The sequence below is a fragment of the Hippocampus guttulatus genome, chromosome 5 (genome assembly GCF_054856545.1).
Source record: "Hippocampus guttulatus isolate MCC_2025c chromosome 5, RoL_Hgut_1.0, whole genome shotgun sequence".
Taxonomy (NCBI): Eukaryota; Metazoa; Chordata; class Actinopteri; order Syngnathiformes; family Syngnathidae; genus Hippocampus; species Hippocampus guttulatus.
Window position 1 is genome coordinate 544,600 of NC_141265.1, and position 18,451 is coordinate 563,050.

Genomic DNA, 18,451 nt, shown 5'->3' on the forward strand with positions numbered 1-18,451 from the left:
TTCGCAATCGCTTTATGACGTAAAATGCTGCGTTTTCCTTTAGGGGTTTTGTTCCGGAGATCGTGCGTAGAATTTAGTGTCACCTAGTGGTGGTCTCAGAGAATGCAAGGACCTCAGCTCAAAAGTGCTACTCCGATGCCTGTTCAAGCTCGGCGCAAGCAAGCAAGATGTGATCCCGAAGGACTTTTAGCAGTCCCCTCAAGTGACCAAGTTGGTGCTTTGCCGTTTGTTCTGCCAAACAAAGGAAGCCGCAGAACTTCTGCTTTCGAGAAGCTCTCTCAAAGTTCCTTTTTAGGTCGCGCGAGCGAAACCGAAACATCTGCAGCTCTTCAGAAGTCACCCCTTGCGAGACCAAAGGCCGATTTGTCACTTCTCGGTTTGTGATTGAGTAAACGGAAGCCCTTTCGAGCGTTCCTTGTTGCCCTACACACACACACGCATTCATACACACAATTGAGAATGCCCCCCCCCCGTTTTTTTCGGATTATCCGCATCAAATTCCACAAGGGCGTCCATCTCAAACAAAGGAAAAAGTACGAGTCTCATTGGAGACCGGCGAGCTATTTTCTCAGCACACGCCGATTTGCGCTTAATCATTCCCCATTTTTTTTCTGTACAAATAAGTCTTCACTGAAAAACTCACCTACCCGCAGACTTATTTTGGCGCTCACAATTCATGAGGGCTAAACGGCTGGCAAGCGCGGCGACCCCACACTTCCTCAAATTCGACATTGATTTTAAATGCCGCGAATGCATGCAAAGGAGTCGCCGACGGCTTCCGGCTACTTTGCAACGTGGATCGGAATCGAAGGAACGCTTCGGCCCCCGCCGTGAGCAACGTTTCAAAGAGAAGTGCCGGTCGGCGGCCCGGCTCTTTGGGGATCGGCGACGCGCCGGGCGTTTTGCGTGGGGCCGGCGTGACAAGTCGCGGCCAACCCGAGCGAGTTGACTTTTGTCACGCCGACACGATAAGCGAGCGCGCACGCCAACAGAAAGCGGCTGGCCGGTTGCGCTCGAGCGGCGGAACGGACGAGTTTGACCTCTGCGCAAACGGTTGCGCTTGGTTTGGCGCCGCCTCAGCCCGTTGGCTGAGAAAGCAAGTCAATATTGGAGTTGTTCTCCAAAGGGCCGCAAAGAAGAGAGTTTCCGAAGAGCGCGACGACCTCACACCACTTCAGGCTTCACCTCAGCGCATCCGACTAAAGTCAAGTTCAGGAGCATTTAAAACCATCAAGTATGCATTCACAATTAAGAGCAGGATATTGTCAAAAATAAAAAGATGATTTAAAAAAATACTCAATAAAATGCCACCCAAATGACGCTGTGTGATCTTCAACAAGTCCGTCCAATAAATTGCGCAATGTCGCAGGTTCATATAAGACACCAACCAAACAATAACAATAACAAAACAAACTATTCTTTGAAAATAAAGTAAACAGATCACTTGCATTTTGAAAATCGGCGACGCAACAGCAAATAACTGAAAATGTTGAGCAGCTGGGATTGAACGAACTTTCGTGCACGAAGGTGACTACAATGCGCCATTATAAATTGCAGGTGAGCAGATTTAGTTGATACATTTTTGTAGCTTTGTCATTTTATTTCGTTACCATTCATTTAATACTAACGAAATGAAATGACGAGAAGAAATGTAAAATAAAATTCATTGACTCACCAATGTAGTGCCTGTTCACTGAGCCGCACATCGACGCGAGTGTCCCCAAACGTTTTGAAACGCACCGTAGCATGTAAGTGCCCAGCCGTGCTCTGATGTTTCCTTGCTGCCTTGGTAAAACAACTTCAATGGGTAAATCCAGTGTGGCTCCAAACACCAAATCGGTCCGTTGCGAGCAATCGGCATTCCCAGCAGTACAATTGGCAGCGTTTCTCAGATGCTTGTGAGCCACGGGTACCGTTCATAATTGCTCGTCTGAAAAATGACGGACAAAGCCTTTTCCTTGCTGGGGCAGGAATTAGGCGACCTCTTCGCACAATATCCAGCTTTTCGTGGAAGGTCCGTCTTGAGAATTGTGTGGAAAGTAGTTCTGCAACCAGATCAACCTCTTCTTCTTCGGCCATTTTGGGTTAAAATGCAGCGACACCGCCCTCTAGCGGGCGCTAAATCCAATCACCGAACGCGCACGTCCGGTCTCGACGTAAGGCATTCGAGCTGGCCCCGGTGCGCAGACTCGTGATCTGATTGGCTATTGCAACCTGACTGGGCCTGCTCCGTTTAATTTGAAGGCCCGAGCAAGTTTAGTTTACCTGGCAACACAGGCTAGCTGAAACATGATTGGTTAAAAACTCTACCAGAATAAATAAGTTATTTATTGAGCGGCTTTTCAATGTGATTTAAAATAACATTGAAAGCCACTCGACTAAGTGGAAATAGTATGACGTAAAGAATACAGAGAATAATTTTGTTTACATATTTAGGAAAATAAAATCACATGAATGAAATTGATGTTATTGCGTGAATGTTTCGGCCAGCAGAGAAGGCCTTGCCGCCGCCCGCGCCTCTATTGAAGGTGCGCTGATGTTCCGGAGTAATTCGATTGCTCTTTCTGTCCGTCGGACGTGAACTCACAATTAGTGCTCTGGCGCCACACCTGCAGGGTATAACAACAAAACCCGACCGAGTACCGTGTAGCTAGCTACATTGTCAACAACGTGAAAATGGGTCGCTGAAGATTTGGATGGACTTGATCTTAGTTTGAGCGTTTGGTGCCTTCTACCATCTTAGTGGCTGATTTGTTGTGTAGATGTTAGTTGCTCCATGTATAGCACTTTGTATGCAGCAATGGCTGTGGCACGTGGTTTCCAAATTCTAGAAAAACCTTTTCGCGGGCTGGCTCCTTCAACGGCTTCATATGCATCGACTTTGGCCGATTCGGAGGGACCGAACGCGTCCACTCGCGGCCTTCGGAGAACGTCGCCTGTGAATCGGCGCGCAGTCGCAGTCGTGCGAGCTTCCGCCCTCGTATTCTTCGGCGGCAAGGTCACACGGGCGCCATTTTGAAGCGCTACGGAAAGGAGAAAAAAACCGCAGCAGTCAGAATCCAGGTTGCCTTTATTGTAAAATCAAGTGCGACGCAAAGGTGTTGTTTGGGTTGCTCCTGAAATGAAATGTTCCAATTATACAACCGAATTAAAGACTCGCGCATTCTTTTCACGACGTGACACAAAACGGCAAACGACGGTCCCGTGACGACCGTTAGTTTCTTTGGAAGCTCGTTTTGTATTTCTTTCCCGGCTACGACGTGGGACACTTTGAAGACTTTGACGGCAGGTTTGTATCAAAGAAAGTCGGCGGCGCCGAGGTCTCCGAATGCGGCGACGGGAACGAGCACGTCGGCGAATCGCTTCACGAGAGCGGTTTCCCGCCGCGGTGCGTTTTCACGTGCGCCGCCATGTTTGCCTCGACGCAGAACCTCCTGCCGCACAGCGCGCAGGCGAAGGCTTTCCCCCCCGCGTGTATCTGCGCGTGCGCGGCCAGGGAGGCCTCCCGACAGAAGGTTTTGCCGCAAAAGGAGCAGGTGAAGGTCGGCTCCGAGGCGTGCGCTTTCGTGTGCCGTTCCAGGGTCACCTTGTGAGCGAAGCGCTTCTGGCAGACGGGGCAACGAAAGGAGTCTTCTCCGTGCGCGCGCGTGTGATCGCCCACGTTTTGCTCGCAGGAGAAGATTTCGCCGCAAAGCGGGCGGACGAGAGGTTTGCCGGCGGCGCGCGTGACCCGGTGCGCCGCCTCGGAACGAAACCTCTGACCCCCCCCGTGTTTCCTCATGTGCGCCACCAGGTGAATCTGTCGCGAGGCTCTGTGTCCGCAAAGCGAGCAGCTCAAGGGTTTCTCCCCGGCGCGGGTGCTCGCGCGCGACCGGTCGCGCGGCGTCGGACTCTGATGCTCAAGCGGCGACCGGTCGGGCGATTTGTCGTCGTCTTCGCTCTTCGCCGGGGCGCCGCTCAGCAGCATGTTGCTGATGATGGACTCCTCCTCCTCCTCTTCCCGCTTAATGCGGCCAAGCCGGACGTGCGCCAAACTGGAGCTTCCCTCCAGTTCTTCTGTGGGATATGAGCAATTAATATTGGCTTTGTGGAATATGAATTATAGGCTGAAAAGAAAATCAGTTTTCATGTCACTTCCTTCTTCTCGCGCCCAAATAAATAAATCGAGATGAAGCTGTACCGCGCCTCGACTAACCGACGCGTTCATCAAAGCGCGGGCGCCGTGATCGCTCGCTTGCTTCGGGATGACTGCTCTGCGCATGCGCCGTGGACGCCGAGCATTCTGGTGAAAAAGTCGTTTTGCGCCGATTTAGTCATTTTTCAAATCACAGCGTGCCAACGGAAGCGAGCTCAGGCCATTTCGTGGCGATTACGGGGAAAACTAACGTTCGATTCGATTATTTTATGGATTTGAGCATCGTTCTACGTTCTTCGACGTAGAACGATAAAGGGAAAAAATACATTTCAAAGCATTTATGTTTACTCATGTGGGGGTTGGATGAAGTCTGTCCTACGGTCAGATTACGTGATCAAAAAATATATATACTGTATATATGATTATATATTGCAATATGTCGTAAAATATAAAGACGTGAAAAATAGAGTGCCCTTTTTGGTCTCCGTTGCAACACCTTTTAAATATATTTCTCAATATAAACATATATATGTTCTCTGCATGTATCGAAAGATGTTAGAAAATCCAAATACAAAATCACATCGATGAAAATATATGACGTCATGTATATCTTGCAACATATCAGTGAAAAATGTATTCGTAATATTTCAAGTGGTATGAAGGCAACTTTTGCACGACAATAACGCGCGCCACGTCGCTGCGTGCGACTCAATCGGATGATTTTGCGTTGAGGACAACGTGTTGTCGTTTTGTTTTGTTTTTTCTGTCAACGCGACGTCTCGTCTCACCTTCGCTGTCCGTCCCGCTCCTCGAAAGTTCTTCAACGTCGTCGCTGTCGGACAGCGGCGCGAAGAGGCGGTCTCCTTGCGGGGCGGCGCCGCGGCGTCTTTTGGGCTCCGTCATCACGTGTTGCGACTCACGCGGCGCTTCTTCACCTTTCGTGGGGACAGCCGTCGCCCCCTCCTCCTCTTTCACTTGGAGGGGCTGCGTGTGCTCCAAACCGGCGGGGGCCCCCTGCAGCTGTGGGGGAAGTTGTTGTGCTTGGTGACCCATCGGCCCCTGCGCGTCTGCGGGACACGTGCGACAACGGTTGCGTAAACATGCGGCGCAGACGTCATCACGTGGCCTCCAAAGGCGGCGCGGCGGGGCTTCGGCGTTCAAATTTTGCCTCGTTTGCATTTTGTTTCGTTCTTTTTTTTTTTTTTTGGTTCACTTTAGACTCCAAATTGCCCGCAGATGTGATTGTGTGTTTGTCTCGAATCAAGATGAGGATTATTGAACAAAAGAGTAATTTATTGAAATGATTTCGCAGCGTTAATTGTCCTCGTGACTTTCCAAGAAGGCTTCAAAGTAACTAAATTGTGAGCACGTGAACACACCTGGGACGTGCAACACCGGTTGCGTGTTGGAAAAAGCTTCCAGTTGTCGTCGTTGCCGCTCGCTCGCCTCTCTCGCTCGAAGAAGTTGCTCCTCGTACGACGCGATCGTGCTTTGGAACAGGCCGAAGATGTCGTCGGCGGCCGCAAGCAGTCGCTCCCTCACCAAATCTTTCAACATTTGGACGATTTTTGATTCCCCGCTTCGATGCGCTCGATCAACCTCGTCGTCGTCCTCACGCGTCTATTTCAACGCCTTCTTCTTCTTCTGTGGTGGTTCTACAATCGTCGAGTGGAGATCACGTCACACGCGGCCGCCATCTTGAAGCGGTATTGACGACGATGCGGATGGGCACGCTGGACGCGTGGCTCTCCGATCCATTTAAAATGGTAAAATAATAACATTACAAGACACCAAAGGCCAAACCACCAGCAATGAGAGTTGCCGCCAAGTTGAAGGAGTCCAATTGGCTGTTTTTTGTTTGTTTTTTAATCTTTGGAGCTATGTTGTCAAAGTGGTCATAAAGCTTCTCGGTGGCAGAGACCCGGGAGTGGACGAGTTCCAAAAGGCTCGGAATGTTGTAGGCGGTTGTGGCTGACCGGAGAACATCTGACCCAGCAAGGAGAGCACAGTCCCCAGCCTCGCCGCTAATGTCTTTATGATAGGTTGCTGGAGAAGAGGTTCCAATCTCAGATTTAGGAGTCCCGTGGTCTTATTTGGCCCCCGTTAGCACGGATAAAAATTGTGGCCGCCTCCAGCAATTAAATTGCCCATTCTTGGACCAAAAAATGTGCAGTATCCAAAAAAAAAAAAAGACTGCACGCGTTTTATACTACGTTTATACCATCACATGCAACAATTTTTTTTATTTTTTAACAACATGAATGACCTGTGATCAGGTCAATTCCTCATCAAGTGAGCAACCACTGCTCCTACTTTCTTCCTTGTGTCTCCGTACGTGCGCGTTCAAGTTACTCTTGTACGCAAAGCTTTTCCCGCAAAGTGAGCACGTGAACAATTTCTCTCCGGTGTGGGCCGCCGTGTGCGCGATCAAAGCCACCTTGAGGACAAATCCTTCGCCGCAAATGGAGCAGCTGAAAGGTTTTTCTCCCGTGTGCGACTGCATGTGCACGTTCAAATTGCTCTTGTGGGAGAAGCGCTTCCCGCAAACGGAGCAACTGAAAGGTTTTTCCCCGGTGTGCACCCTCATGTGGGTCACCATGGTGGGCTTTTGTGAAAAGGTTTTGCCGCAAAATGAGCAGCTGAAGGGTCTTTCACCCGTGTGCGTTCTCATGTGCGTCACCATGTTTGCTTTCTGGGTGAACCTCTTCCCGCAAACGGAGCAACTAAAGGTTTTGTCCTTGTGCGTGCTCATGTGATCGTTCAAGTTACTCCTGTAGGAGTAATTTTTCCCGCAAACGGAGCACGTGAAAGGTTTCTCTCCGGTGTGCGTCCTCGTGTGCGTCACCATGTTGACCTTTTGGGTGAATCGTTTATGGCACACCGAGCAACCAAAGGGTTTCTCTCCACTGTGCGTTCTCATGTGAATGGTCAACTGGCACCTGTAAGAATAGATGTTTCCGCATAGCGAGCAGGCAAAGCGTTCTTTAGGTTTGCCGTCGTCTTGGCGGCGCGCTTTGCTCCTTGAAGCTTCTTCTCTATTGTCGCCGAGTGGCGGCGGCGGTGCTAAAGCTTTGTCTGGTGGTGGAGCTTCACTTGGACCGCGATGATGAAATTGAGACTTCTCGGGTGGTTCGTCTTTGTCATTTTCCTTCTTCATGACAATGACAGTTAGTGCCTCCTCCTCCTCCTTCACACGGAGGGGTTGTGGAGCCTCCTCTTCCTCTTCTTTAACCTGGGGGGACCTTGGACCTTCCGGTTCCAAACGGGAGCTGACGCCTTGAAGTTCTTCTTGATCAGCAATCGGCTGCTGGACATCTGCAAGTCGCAAACAACACAATCACGAATCGTGATTTTTTATTTTTGCACCTAACACCATTGTGATTCACAACCCATGGAGACGTTTTGGCTTCATGTGACAGTTTGTTCAGGTGTAACCCGGCTGTCATGTCGTTTCATTTGGTTCCCTGTGGGTGTTTTGGTGCGAGTGACCACTACTTCTGCAAGGCGAGCACACCAGAATGAGCGTCGTGACGCACAAACCAGCTTGTTTTTTTACAAACTATTTCAGCATTTATGAAGCAAAACGCTGCAAAGTGTCATTTTTGGGATGACCAATTTTTCGTTCGAGTTTGTGGGGAATTTCAGGGCATGTCAATGGAAAATTAAAGTTCATGCTATCGCGCCACCGCTTGCTTGCTTTTGCTTGTAGACGCGCGCTTTCGAGTCGATTCCAGGACATTCCGCAATCACCGCTAACTTTGAACGTATTGGTTAAAGCTGAATGGTTGGTTCAATTTTCGACAACATACCATCGCCGGGGAGCACAACGCCTGTCTTGCGAACAGCCTCCAGTTCTCGTCGTTGTCGCTCGTTCTCTTCTCTTTTTCGGCAAAGTTCCTCCTCGTACGCCGCGATTGTTTTTTCAAACAACGTGAAAATGTCGTCAGCGGCCGCAACGAGTCTCTCCCTTACCAAATCTTTCAACATTTTGATGCTTTTTTTTCCCCATTCGAATCAGCTTGGCTTATTTTGGTTCCGTCTCGGGGCGACCCACACTTCCGCCGTTTTTTTTCTTCTTCTTTGGTGGTGGTTTTACGCTGCCGCGTGTGCGTGGCGTGCAACGCGCGCCCTCTAGTGGCATTACTTATCACCACTAGTTCAAGAACCTGAGGGAGAGCTGTCGCGTGTATTTGCGAATATGAACAATACAAACGTAAAATGTGAATTTTGATGGTACATGTAGAGGACCCCCCCCCCGGACAGTTAAGAATCAAAGAAAATGAAACGGTAAGATCTGAAAAAGCAACAGAAAAAAATCATCGCCACCACATGTGTGACGGAACACAAAACCGCCAAGCATAACATGTGTGAGAACTTTAATAATAAACATCGAAAATACGCAGCCATAGTTTTATACCTTTACATGGCACCACAGTCGATTTGAAATACAACCTTCAGTTTGAATTTAAAACATCTGGAGTGTCGTTTCGTCCCGCGTGTGATCTCTTGTGTTTCATCATGTTCACCTTCCGCGTGAACCTCTGACCACAAACGGAGCAGCTAAAAGGTTTTTCCCCGCTGTGCGTTCTCATGTGCAACACCATAATGGACTTGAGGTAGAATCTCTTGTCACAAACTGAACAACTGAAGGACTTTTCCTCTTTGTGCGTGCGCATGTGTATATTCAAGTTGCTCTTATACGAAAAGGTTTTCCCGCACGCGGAGCACGAGAACGACTTCTCTCCAGTGTGCGTCGTCATGTGCGCAATCAGAGCGACTTTCTGAATGAAGCCTTCGCCGCACACCGAGCAACTGAAGGGCTTCTCGGTGTTGTGCGACTGCATGTGCGCGTTCAGACTGCTCTGGTAAGAGTAGCTCCTACCGCACACGGCGCACGCGAACAACTTCTTCCCGGTGTGCGTGGCGGCGTGCGCGATCAGCGCCACCTTGCGGACGAATTTGGCGCTGCAGATGGAGCAAGCGAAGGGTTTTTCTCCCGTGTGCGTCTGCGCGTGGCGCGTCAAGCTGCACTTGTACGCGTAGCTCTTGCCGCAGACGGAGCAGCCGAATCGTCCTTTGCCCGCCCCCCCGTCTGAGAGCTGGTCGTCGTCTGGATCGATGGACTCTTCGATGTCGCAACGCGACAGCGGGGGTCCTCTGCGGCGGTCTGCGCTCGGGCTGCGGCGACCAAGCCGCGACGACTCGGGTGGTTCGTCTTCGTTGTCTTCACCCTTCACCACCACCACGGTCAGTGGGAACTCATCCTCTTCCTCTTTGACATTGGCGGGCTGTGCCTCGCCATCCTTAACATGAGGGGGCTGTGGATCTTCAACTTCCTTTTTGACCGGACAAGCAATCCGCTGCTGGGTATCTGCGGCACACAAGCAATTCAAGTTTAAAAAAAAAAATAAAAAATCCAAATATTGTGAACAACTAGAAAGTAGCTATAGAATAGAAATAGAATGTCATCCGCATAGCAGTGGAAGGCGAACACGGCGTTTTCTTGGAATGGAACCAAAGGGCAGCAAATACAGTGAAAACGGCAGAGGCCCCAAGAGAGAACCCTGTGGAACACCGTAGCACAGAGGACCAGAGCGGGAATCAGAGCAAGCTAGGCTATCACAAAATGTTCAGTCAGACAAATAGGACCCAAACCACTCAAGGGTGCTGCAAACCAGCCAGCAGAATATTGTGGTCCGCCGTCTCGAACGCTGTGGTTCGACGCAACATAACAAGACACAACAGTGTCGTTTGCTCGGAGGATATCATTTAAAAGCTCGTAACAGAGGGGTATCGTGGAATCCCTTACAGGACATTATTTTGCAAGACATCTCTTTTTCCCAGACGGAGGTTAAATCCAGAGTTGTGGCAATATTTTCACTGTAAGAAACCACAAAGTTATGACGATCAATTCCGCGAGTGAAAGACAAGAAACCGCATAGGGCGGGTGCACGGAACTCAGTACGGCGTGAACACGACAGCTACTGCTACACCAATTCCAAACGAAAGGGATGAACATAACAGCTATGACGCGTTGCTTCACCAAGTGGCAAGAGAGAAAAAGACGCGATCGTGCTATCACGCGCAGCAGCCTATTCGGATCAACTGCCACGAGAGCCCGTCAGCAGTTCACCTCGCACGTGGAGCAAATACCTTCAATTGCCGTTGACTTGCAAGCATTTTCCGCGTGATAGAATCGCAGCAGAACAGATACAATCACGCGGGACGAGGTCATTTTAAGTTCTGTGCGCGCGGCAACAGCTCGCAGCTAATTGTACTGCGTGCGCGTTTGCGCAGTACATTCTCGTATGTCCGCCACAGTAGTGAAACGTTCATATTTCTACCCGTCGAATAAGAAATGCCAAACTCGAGAAACGACGAAGCAGAAGGCAAGTAGACACGTTTACCTTCGACGTGTAGCACAATTCGAGTCTTGGAAACAGCTTCCGGATGTCGTTGTTTTCCTTCGCTCTCCTCTCTCGGGACACAAAGTTCTTCATCGTCCAACTCTTTCCACATTTTGAAGGAGTTATGAATCAAATCGCTTGGTAAATGACACCGAAGCGCCGCGATTTGGCCGCTTGTATCAAATCACTCCCGTCGCTTGGCCGATGACGTGACAACGTTTCGCCACGCCAGTTGCATTTCAACGGCCAATCGATGTTCTCCTAATACTACACCGCACTTGACTCAAAAGAACAAGTGAGATAAATCAGCGAAACATCTGTTCATGCCGCCGGGGGGGGAAAAAGCCGAAAAGCAGCACTGCGCATGCGTACAACACAAACTGCTCTCTTGGGCACCTACGGCACGCCTTCGGGGACAAAATACACGAAAACTTTGAAGCGTTAGCTTCATAGAACACTACAAAACACACCTTCGATGTCTGACAGAGTTGTACATTACCAATATATATATATATATATATATACTGTATATATTTATATACTGGTGCCAGCATCAGAACCTTTGCGCAGTCGCTATGTAGCGAAATATATTACGAGAATTGAGCGTTCCATAAAGGGGAATTCGACCCAAAACATTTCTTTACAATATATTCTATGCAGCCCAAGAAGTCTACACAAGGAATTGTGATGTAGCATAGGTGAAATATGAGTTAAACTGCAAAATTCTGCTGTTTTTGTCCATCTCACGAGGCGGCTACTTTACCACTTGCTGTCGACTGAAAATGACATCACAGTTGCTCGGGTAACACACCAATCACGGCTCAACTTCAGAAAACTGCCGAGCCGTGATTGGTCATTACCTGAGCAACCTGTGATGTCATTTTCACTTGACAGAAAGTGGGAAAATACCCCGCCCCCCGCCCCTTGAATTCATATAAATGACTGCCTACAGAACGTCAACAGGACTAATCCAAGTCCCTTCAATGGAACTGCGCTTGAACTCTTTATTCAGGAAACCGCTCATCTCATTCAAATTTCAGAATCGGACTTTTACAGACACAGTCTGCCCAGTGGTATGTAACATATATTGGTAAACACTCATGCAAAACATGAGAGGATGGTTTATGTCAATGGGAAAAACATCCAACAGTGAGCCGCCGCCATTTTGCAGGGATATTGCTGATGACTCGATAGTAGAACCGTAGAGGAAGACAAATAGCTGCTGCCGAGGAGGCAGAATTGTCCCGGGAGAAAAGAAAGCATTGAAAATATGAATCATGTACTACATACACTTCTTTTGTCTCCTTTGCATGTGACATCCACATTTCGCAAACATGGCGCTGGGTCCATACGTAACGCGGACAGAGAGAGTTTGACGCGCGTGCAACAGCTCATCGCTCTCTAGGTGAAGCCCGAACACGCCACAAACTGGAGGAAATCACTACCGGTGAAGGAAAATGGAGCGGCGACCATCAGGACGGGGAATCAGCTGCGCGGTGCGATGAAGAGGACAACATGCCGTGTCCCACTCCGCGCCACGCAAAGCATTTCAAGCTCTCGGGAATCAAATTTCTTCAAAAGAATGCGCGGGCCGCTTTGGGTTAAGCATGTGGCTTCACTCAGCAGTGTCCCCACATGTGTGTCGTCAAGCTGTTCTTATGAGCGTAGCTTTTACCGCAAACGGTGCAGCTAAAGGGTTTTTCCCCCGTGTGCGTTCTCATGTGGGTGGCCAGATGGGTCTTTTGAGAGAACGTTCGCTCACACATGGAGCAACCGAAGGGTTTTTCTCCCGTGTGCGTCCTCATGTGCAAGTTGACGTAATCCTTTGACGCAAACGTTTTCCCGCAAACAGAGCAGCGGTAGGGTTTCTCTCCCGTGTGTATCCTCACGTGCGTGATCACGTGGGACTTGTGCGAGAATGTTTTATTGCAGAACGTGCAGCCAAAAGGTTTTTCTCCGGTGTGCGTTCTCATGTGTGTGCTCACGTAATCCCTCGACGAGAAGGTTTTACTGCAAATTGAGCAACTGTAGGGTTTTTCTCCCGTGTGCGTTCTCATGTGTCGAATGATTTTTTCCTTGGCCACATTTTTACCGCAAACTGAGCAGATGACGTGTTTCTTAGTCGCCGGCGACGTTTTCTTCCCGCGGCGAGCCGTCTCCCGTCCGGAGCCTTTCGGCGCTTGGTCGTCGCCACCGTCGCGGTCTGCGTTGCTCCTCGACGGGAATTCCACGTCGTCACTGTCCGACAACGGAGCGAAGAGGTTGTCCGGCGGCGGTCCTCCACTTGGACTTTGCCGGTGAAGCTGCGACCACTCGCCCGGTTCGTCTTCGTCATCTTCGCTCTTCATCACGATGACGTGCAGCGGCAACTCCTCCTCTTCCTCTTTCACGCAGGGTGACCGCGCCTCCTCCTCTTCCTCTTTTATGCGGGAGGGCCGTTGAGCCGCCGGCTCCGAGGTGGAGCGGCAAAGTCGCTCGCGCCGGACGCCTGCGGGAACACAAGCGCAGTTTGTCTCACACAAGTCAATGACAAGTGCGATTTCAGCCGTCAGAATCTAACATGGGCGCATGCCAACTATGCCGACTCGGACCTCTTGGACCGATCACTCGCGAGGACACGAGCTAGCGGTTATCAGTTTTGTTCCCTGGCCGTGAAGTATTTCCGCTTCATTTGAGTTTTCTTCTCTCAAGCCGACACTCTCCAACCGGACAATGATTTTACAATACAATACATGCACCTGCCTCGGGTCTGCGTGGGACCAGACACCATTCGAGGTACCGAGGACCGAATGTTTGGCAAGCCGCCCTCGCGCTGCCCATCTTTCAAAACTCGTCATTTTTATTCTTTGGCTTCTGACTCGGCATGAGACTTGATGTTTAGCGTGACTCTTTCTGTGCTTTCTACTGTATTTGTCCTCAACTTATTGTTTGTTGGCGCACGAATCCTTTTGCTCCGTGTGTCGAGTACTTACTCAGACTGCGGGACTTGGTGACATCGGCCTCCTCTTGTTCCTCCTTGATGTGAAAGGCGAGCGGATCCTCTTTAACCCGAGGAGGCGCGGATTCTTCTCGGGCGCCACTCAGCTGCTGCATGTCTGCAGGACACGAGCGACACAAAAAGGACTCTGCCCGAGACCTGAATCAAAAAAGTCGGACTCTTCTCACAGGGCTGCGGCAGCTTAAAGCGGAAGTCCAAAAAAAGCGCGTCACCCAAGTAGAGCGCAAGCTTCGTTTTTAGCGGACGTTGACAATCTGTAAGAATGTAGACGTACATCGAGACTTCAGGGAGGACATTAAAGAATATAAAAAAAAAATCTTGGAGGCAATACTACCTGCGACTGTCTTCTCACTCTTTTTGTCCCTCTCTTGCGACGCAGGGCAGGCTTCGAGGTGGAGGTGCTGCGTATCCGGTCCGGATGGCTTTCATTCCGAGGATGAGGTTTACCTGGAAATAAAAGGTCAACATTGTAAAGGCACGCCACCCTGCACATATCGGGCACCAAGGACGTTTCCTTGCACCAAGCCACTCTTTAGGATTGACTTCTTATGATAAGTTCTGGTGATTTCACTATGGGATAAACCGAGTGTCCAAATTCCTCCAAAGGCCGCTTTTTTGTGGCCCTGGGGGCATGGGGGGTGGATGTCATCCTCAAACCCGCTGGTGGACGCGGGCTTTCAGGGATGCATGCGGTCAAGATGAAGATGTTGTCGCTGCCTTAAATTTAGAATTCTTGGCAAAATTTACACACTGTTGTGTCCCGTTATTAACATTGGTCATCCTGAGGTGTTTTTTTTTTTTTTTAAATCACCTTCCGACATCTCGAAACAAGCCTAATCTAACTAACGAATTGAAAATATTCCCGTCGAAGCGAACATCCAGTAATATCATATCGTAGTCATGGCAATAAACCCGCTGAGCAATGGCAAATGAGACTTTTTTGCAATCGGACCCGGACTTCCGATTTGGCCACCGGCGGTGCATTGTGGGTAACCCGACATACTCAAAGCGCTCTCGAGCACTCCGAAGATACTCGCCTTTTCCTAAATTGAAGACGACGCAGCACACTTCAGACAATTTGAGTGGAGCGAACCGCGTCCCGCTGTGGCTCGCTCTCTTCTCTTACTCGAAAAAAGTTCCTTCCGTGACATCTTTCTTCATGTTTTCTGTTGAAGCGATGACACGACGACGCCGTCGCTTTTTGTTTTTTTCGAACTGTCCACACCGCACCGACTTCCGCCTTTCTTCTTCGGTGGTGGTTTAACAGCATCCGTGTTGTCTGTCACGGCACGTACGCCACCTGGCGGCGATAATATTGAGCGCCGAAAAAGAAAAACGAGGAGAAAAGAAACGAGAATTCTACAGTCCTAATAAAAATGAGAATAAGCATTACTATCATGTATCAAATCATTATTTTTTTTCAACGAAAGTTAGTTACATTTACATTTTTTAATAATAGCTGTATTTGCGAAAAAGTGATTCGACAAACAGTGTATGTACTGTATGTGTACGGTAAAGCAAATGGCGAGGCCGTTGGTGGAGAGATACAGTAGTTAACTTTTAAATACTTGATGAAAATAATCCAATTGCATTTTGTTTGTTTTATTGTTCATCCAATATTTAGTCCGACCAAAAAGATGTTTTTCTTTGTCAAAATAGCGCACACAAAAACTATTTTGTCGTCGTCTTTAACACCGCCGCAAGATGGCAGCCGTGCTATACGTGTCATTAAAAGCACCGTCGAAGAAGCGCCGTCGTTTGCGCGGCGTCGAGATAGACAAAAAGGACGCGAAGACCGGGTGGCTCAATCGGTTGAGGGGGGTGGGGGGGATATACCTTTTATGTAGATCTTTTTTTTATAGTCGACGTAATTGTTTTGCGCGCCACCAATAACGGTTCATGACCGTTTGGCAGCATGACGTCATACGAGGAGAACGAGCGCCAGCAGAAGCCAATGGAAGCCGTTGGCGAAAATTCCAAAGCGCTGTGCCACAAAGGTCTGTCCACTACGCTTCTCATTTGACAATTGGCATTCGCCAATAAAGGGAATGGTCACGTTAGCAAAATAACGGGAGACAAACGACGATGCACGGATAAGCGGGGCTTTCCTGTCCGTGCAGTTGTAGTTTTTTTTTTTTTTAACAGATGTGCTCCGACCGCGTCGGCACCCAGCTTGAAAATATCAACTCCGTTGAACTTGTTTTCACCCCGCCAGAATGTCGAAGAGCTCGGGACCGCGTCGTCACCTCGCGTTTTGCATCACGGACGGATGACACGTTCAGTAGCGCCCATTCGACTCAATGGGGGGATTTGGGGAGGGTTGGTTTTTTTTTTAACCCACAATGAGTTCCTTTTTTTTTTTAACTGACGAAAAACGGCGCCGAGGGGCCTCGGGGTGGTAAAAATAACGTACTGGCATAGATCGTGCGCGTAAACAAGGTCGTGTGGTGATCGACTTGAGGGAGTTAGAAGAGGCAAAAATTGTATTCCAGCATTGTGACCGAGAAGTTAAGCCTCTGGCTCCAAAACAATTCGAGCCTTGCCAATTTATATGTTTGTCAGTGCTGCGTATGCCTTGTTGATCTCCCTCCTCCCGAATGTGCATTGGAACACAGAAGCCCAAAGTGTAGAACTACAATTTGTCGTCCTATCCTGCGGTTCACCTGCTCATTTGTTTGTGTCGTTCAAAATATGAAATAACCCTGTTGTCAGCGGCTTATTATTGCAGCATACCCGCGTGTCACCCCTCAAGGCGGCTGGATAAAAGGAGGGAAAAAATCTGCGTGACGCGTCTCTTCGCTTTATTAGAATTGGTTGGCGTCCAGTATAACACACACAGCATATATAGTGGACAACCCGGAAGTTGGAACAGATCCTTCAAAGTAAAACAGGAAATAATTGAGAGCATATTTGTCTGTTCACAACAAACCCCATAAAACCCCAGAGTGGGGTACACGACAACTAACGCAAACGTATCAAGGATACGGGGGGAGGGGGGGGGGGGTTCCCAGCAACTCACGTGGCTTGTTTTTGCGCCGCAGATGTCCGGCACGCGATCGGTCATCAGGAAGAGCTCCCCTCTCAGCGGCCCCCCATTAAAGAGGAGGCAGAGGATCCGCGGCTTTGCTACGAGGAAGAGGAGGACCAGCGGCCCCCTTACATTAAAGTGGAAGTGGTGGAGGCCGACATCGGCAAGTTTCCCCACACCGGCGCCTGTGTCAAGAACGAGAACCGCGACGACGATCCGCCCGAGCGGCCGCGGCGCCGCCGGAGCGGCTCCCCCCTTGCGGGAGCCCCCCCGGACAGCCTCCTGGCTCCGCTGTCAGACAGCGACGACGTGGAAGGGACGACGAGCGACTCCGAAGGGGAGCCGAAGTGGCGTTCCGCGGGGGGCCGCAAACGCCGCAAAGCCAAGCGTTTCCGCTGCCGCGTCTGCGGTCGGCGATTTCTTCAAGAAAAGCATTTGAGCAGGCACGCGAGAACGCACACGGGGGAAATTCTTCGTTGCCCGGCTTGTTTTAAAGGCTTCCTTCATAAGCACGCCTTGATGAAACACGGCAAGACGCACGCGGGCGAGCGAGCCGCCGCTCGTTCGGCTTGGGCGAAAGGCTTCGTTCAAAAGCCCGATTCGGGAAGCATCGGCGAGGCCGGGCGCCGGCCAACGTCGGCGGGCGACGCCGGCGTCGGTTCCCCCGCCGCGCTCCCGTCGGCCGACCGAGCGGGCGCGGACGCGCGGGAGCGCGCGGGGGGCTCGGCCCTCGCCGCGTCGCCGAGGCAACCCAAGCGGCCCGTTCGTTTGACGGTGGAACAAAAGAAGGAGATGGTCGCCGAGCACGAAGCCGGCGCGCGCCTCGCCGATCTGGCCGCGCGCTTCGGCTTGCCCAAGTCGACCGTTTGTACCATTCTCAAAAAGAAGGCGTCCATCAAGGCGGCCGACGTGGCCAAAGGAGTCACGCTGCTGACCAAGCAGCGGCCTCAAATTCTCGAGGAGGTGGAGAAACTCTTGCTGCTGTGGGTCAACGAGCAGGAGCTGGCGGGCGGCGGCGTGAGCGCCGGCGCCGTCATCAGAAAGGCCAAGAGGCTGCACGGCGACCTGCTCGCCGACGCCGGCGCCGGCGCCGGCGCCGGCGGCCGGTCGGACAATTTCAAAGCCAGTCGGGGCTGGTTCGATAACTTCATCAAGCGCAGCGGAATTCGCAGCGTCCGGCGCGACCAGGACGTGGAGACTTTGAACAGAAAGGCCGCCGAGACCTTCGCGGGTCAATTCCAAAGCCTGGTGCGGAGCCGGGGCTACCTGCCCAGTCAAGTCTTCAACTGCGGCCAAGCGGGGCTCTTTTGGAGAAAAATGCCCAAAAGAACCTCGCTCACCAAAGAGGAGAAGGCGCGGCCCGGGCACAAGCCCATGAAGGACAAGTTCACCCTTCTCTTGTGCGCCAACGCCAGCGGCGATTGTCAGCTGAAGCCGCTTTTGGTGTACCACTCGGAAAATCCTCGCGCCTTTAAGAGCAACCGCGTGCTGAAGGCCGAGCTGCCCGTCATGTGGCGAGCCAACGCCAAGATCCGAGTCACGCGGGCGCTTTTCGGCGAGTGGCTGAGGGAGGTTTTCGCGCCGGGCGTCAAGACCTACCTGGAGGAGAACGCCTTGCCCCCGCGGTGCCTTCTGGTGCTGGACAAGGCGGCCGCTCATCCGCCGAGCTCGGAGGACCACCCGGACGCCGAAGGCGACTTCATCCGGCTGCAATTCCTGCCGTCCGAGGCGGCGCGCCTGCTGCGGCCGGTGGGCCCGCGGCTGGTGGCCCACTTCAAGAAACTGTACACCAGGGCGCTTTTCTCCACATGCCTTCAAGTCACCGAGGCCACCGATCTGACGCTGAGCCGTTTCTGGAGGGACCACTTCAACATCTTCCACTG

General features: G+C 50.9%; 4 protein-coding genes across 5 annotated transcripts in view; all 4 read right to left on the bottom strand.

Annotated features, from left to right (window-relative positions):
- Positions 1-2,062, bottom strand: part of znrf3 (zinc and ring finger 3) — a 46,688-nt gene extending 44,626 nt beyond the window's left edge. The window contains exon 1 of the mRNA XM_086110655.1: positions 1,676-2,062. The gene's annotated coding sequence lies outside the window, so the exon portion shown is untranslated. The remainder of the gene's footprint in view (positions 1-1,675) is intronic.
- A 990-nt stretch (positions 2,063-3,052) lies between these two features.
- LOC147204485 (uncharacterized) lies at positions 3,053-6,313 on the bottom strand. 2 transcript variants are annotated; one of them, XM_086111141.1, is made up of 3 exons: positions 5,515-6,313; positions 4,924-5,202; positions 3,053-4,053 (listed from the first exon to the last, which is right to left on the bottom strand). In XM_086111141.1, exons 1-3 carry the CDS (start codon positions 5,690-5,692, stop codon positions 3,365-3,367), a joined length of 1,146 nt encoding a protein of 381 aa, XP_085967267.1. In that variant the 5' UTR covers positions 5,693-6,313; the 3' UTR covers positions 3,053-3,364. The 2 variants fall into 2 exon arrangements, with proteins under 2 accessions (XP_085967267.1, XP_085967266.1); XM_086111140.1 differs by having other exon boundaries at positions 3,053-4,056; positions 5,515-6,241.
- Positions 6,314-6,363: 50 nt separating this feature from the next.
- LOC147204486 (uncharacterized) lies at positions 6,364-8,185 on the bottom strand. Its single transcript, XM_086111135.1, has 2 exons — positions 7,945-8,185; positions 6,364-7,450 (listed from the first exon to the last, which is right to left on the bottom strand). Exons 1-2 carry the CDS (start codon positions 8,120-8,122, stop codon positions 6,408-6,410), a joined length of 1,221 nt encoding a protein of 406 aa, XP_085967261.1. The 5' UTR covers positions 8,123-8,185; the 3' UTR covers positions 6,364-6,407.
- Positions 8,186-8,494: 309 nt separating this feature from the next.
- LOC147204487 (uncharacterized) lies at positions 8,495-14,750 on the bottom strand. Its single transcript, XM_086110815.1, has 7 exons — positions 14,578-14,750; positions 13,875-13,987; positions 13,515-13,794; positions 12,167-13,030; positions 10,943-10,949; positions 10,543-10,721; positions 8,495-9,506 (listed from the first exon to the last, which is right to left on the bottom strand). The coding sequence occupies exons 3-7, from the start codon at positions 13,633-13,635 to the stop codon at positions 8,590-8,592; spliced, it is 2,088 nt and encodes a 695-aa protein (XP_085966941.1). The 5' UTR covers positions 13,636-13,794; positions 13,875-13,987; positions 14,578-14,750; the 3' UTR covers positions 8,495-8,589.
- Between the last annotated feature and the right edge of the window lie 3,701 nt (positions 14,751-18,451).

What these genes read in the sequence shown, in the direction of transcription:
- LOC147204485 (XM_086111140.1), bottom strand. Translation starts at nt 5,692, where the DNA reads ATGTTGAAAGATTTGGTGAGGGAGCGACTGCTTGCGGCCGCCGACGAC. An exon ending in ACCGGTGTTGCACGTCCCAG is followed by an intron (nt 5,203 to 5,514) that starts GTGTGTTCACGT and finishes CGTGTCCCGCAG; the next exon opens with ACGCGCAGGGGCCGATGGGT. An exon ending in GAGCGGGACGGACAGCGAAG is followed by an intron (nt 4,057 to 4,923) that starts GTGAGACGAGAC and finishes CATATCCCACAG; the next exon opens with AAGAACTGGAGGGAAGCTCC.
- LOC147204486 (XM_086111135.1), bottom strand. Translation starts at nt 8,122, where the DNA reads ATGTTGAAAGATTTGGTAAGGGAGAGACTCGTTGCGGCCGCTGACGAC. An exon ending in CGTTGTGCTCCCCGGCGATG is followed by an intron (nt 7,451 to 7,944) that starts GTATGTTGTCGA and finishes TGCGACTTGCAG; the next exon opens with ATGTCCAGCAGCCGATTGCT.
- LOC147204487 (XM_086110815.1), bottom strand. Translation starts at nt 13,635, where the DNA reads ATGCAGCAGCTGAGTGGCGCCCGAGAAGAATCCGCGCCTCCTCGGGTT. An exon ending in CACCAAGTCCCGCAGTCTGA is followed by an intron (nt 13,031 to 13,514) that starts GTAAGTACTCGA and finishes GTGTTCCCGCAG; the next exon opens with GCGTCCGGCGCGAGCGACTT. An exon ending in AATTGTGCTACACGTCGAAG is followed by an intron (nt 9,507 to 10,542) that starts GTAAACGTGTCT and finishes TGTGTGCCGCAG; the next exon opens with ATACCCAGCAGCGGATTGCT.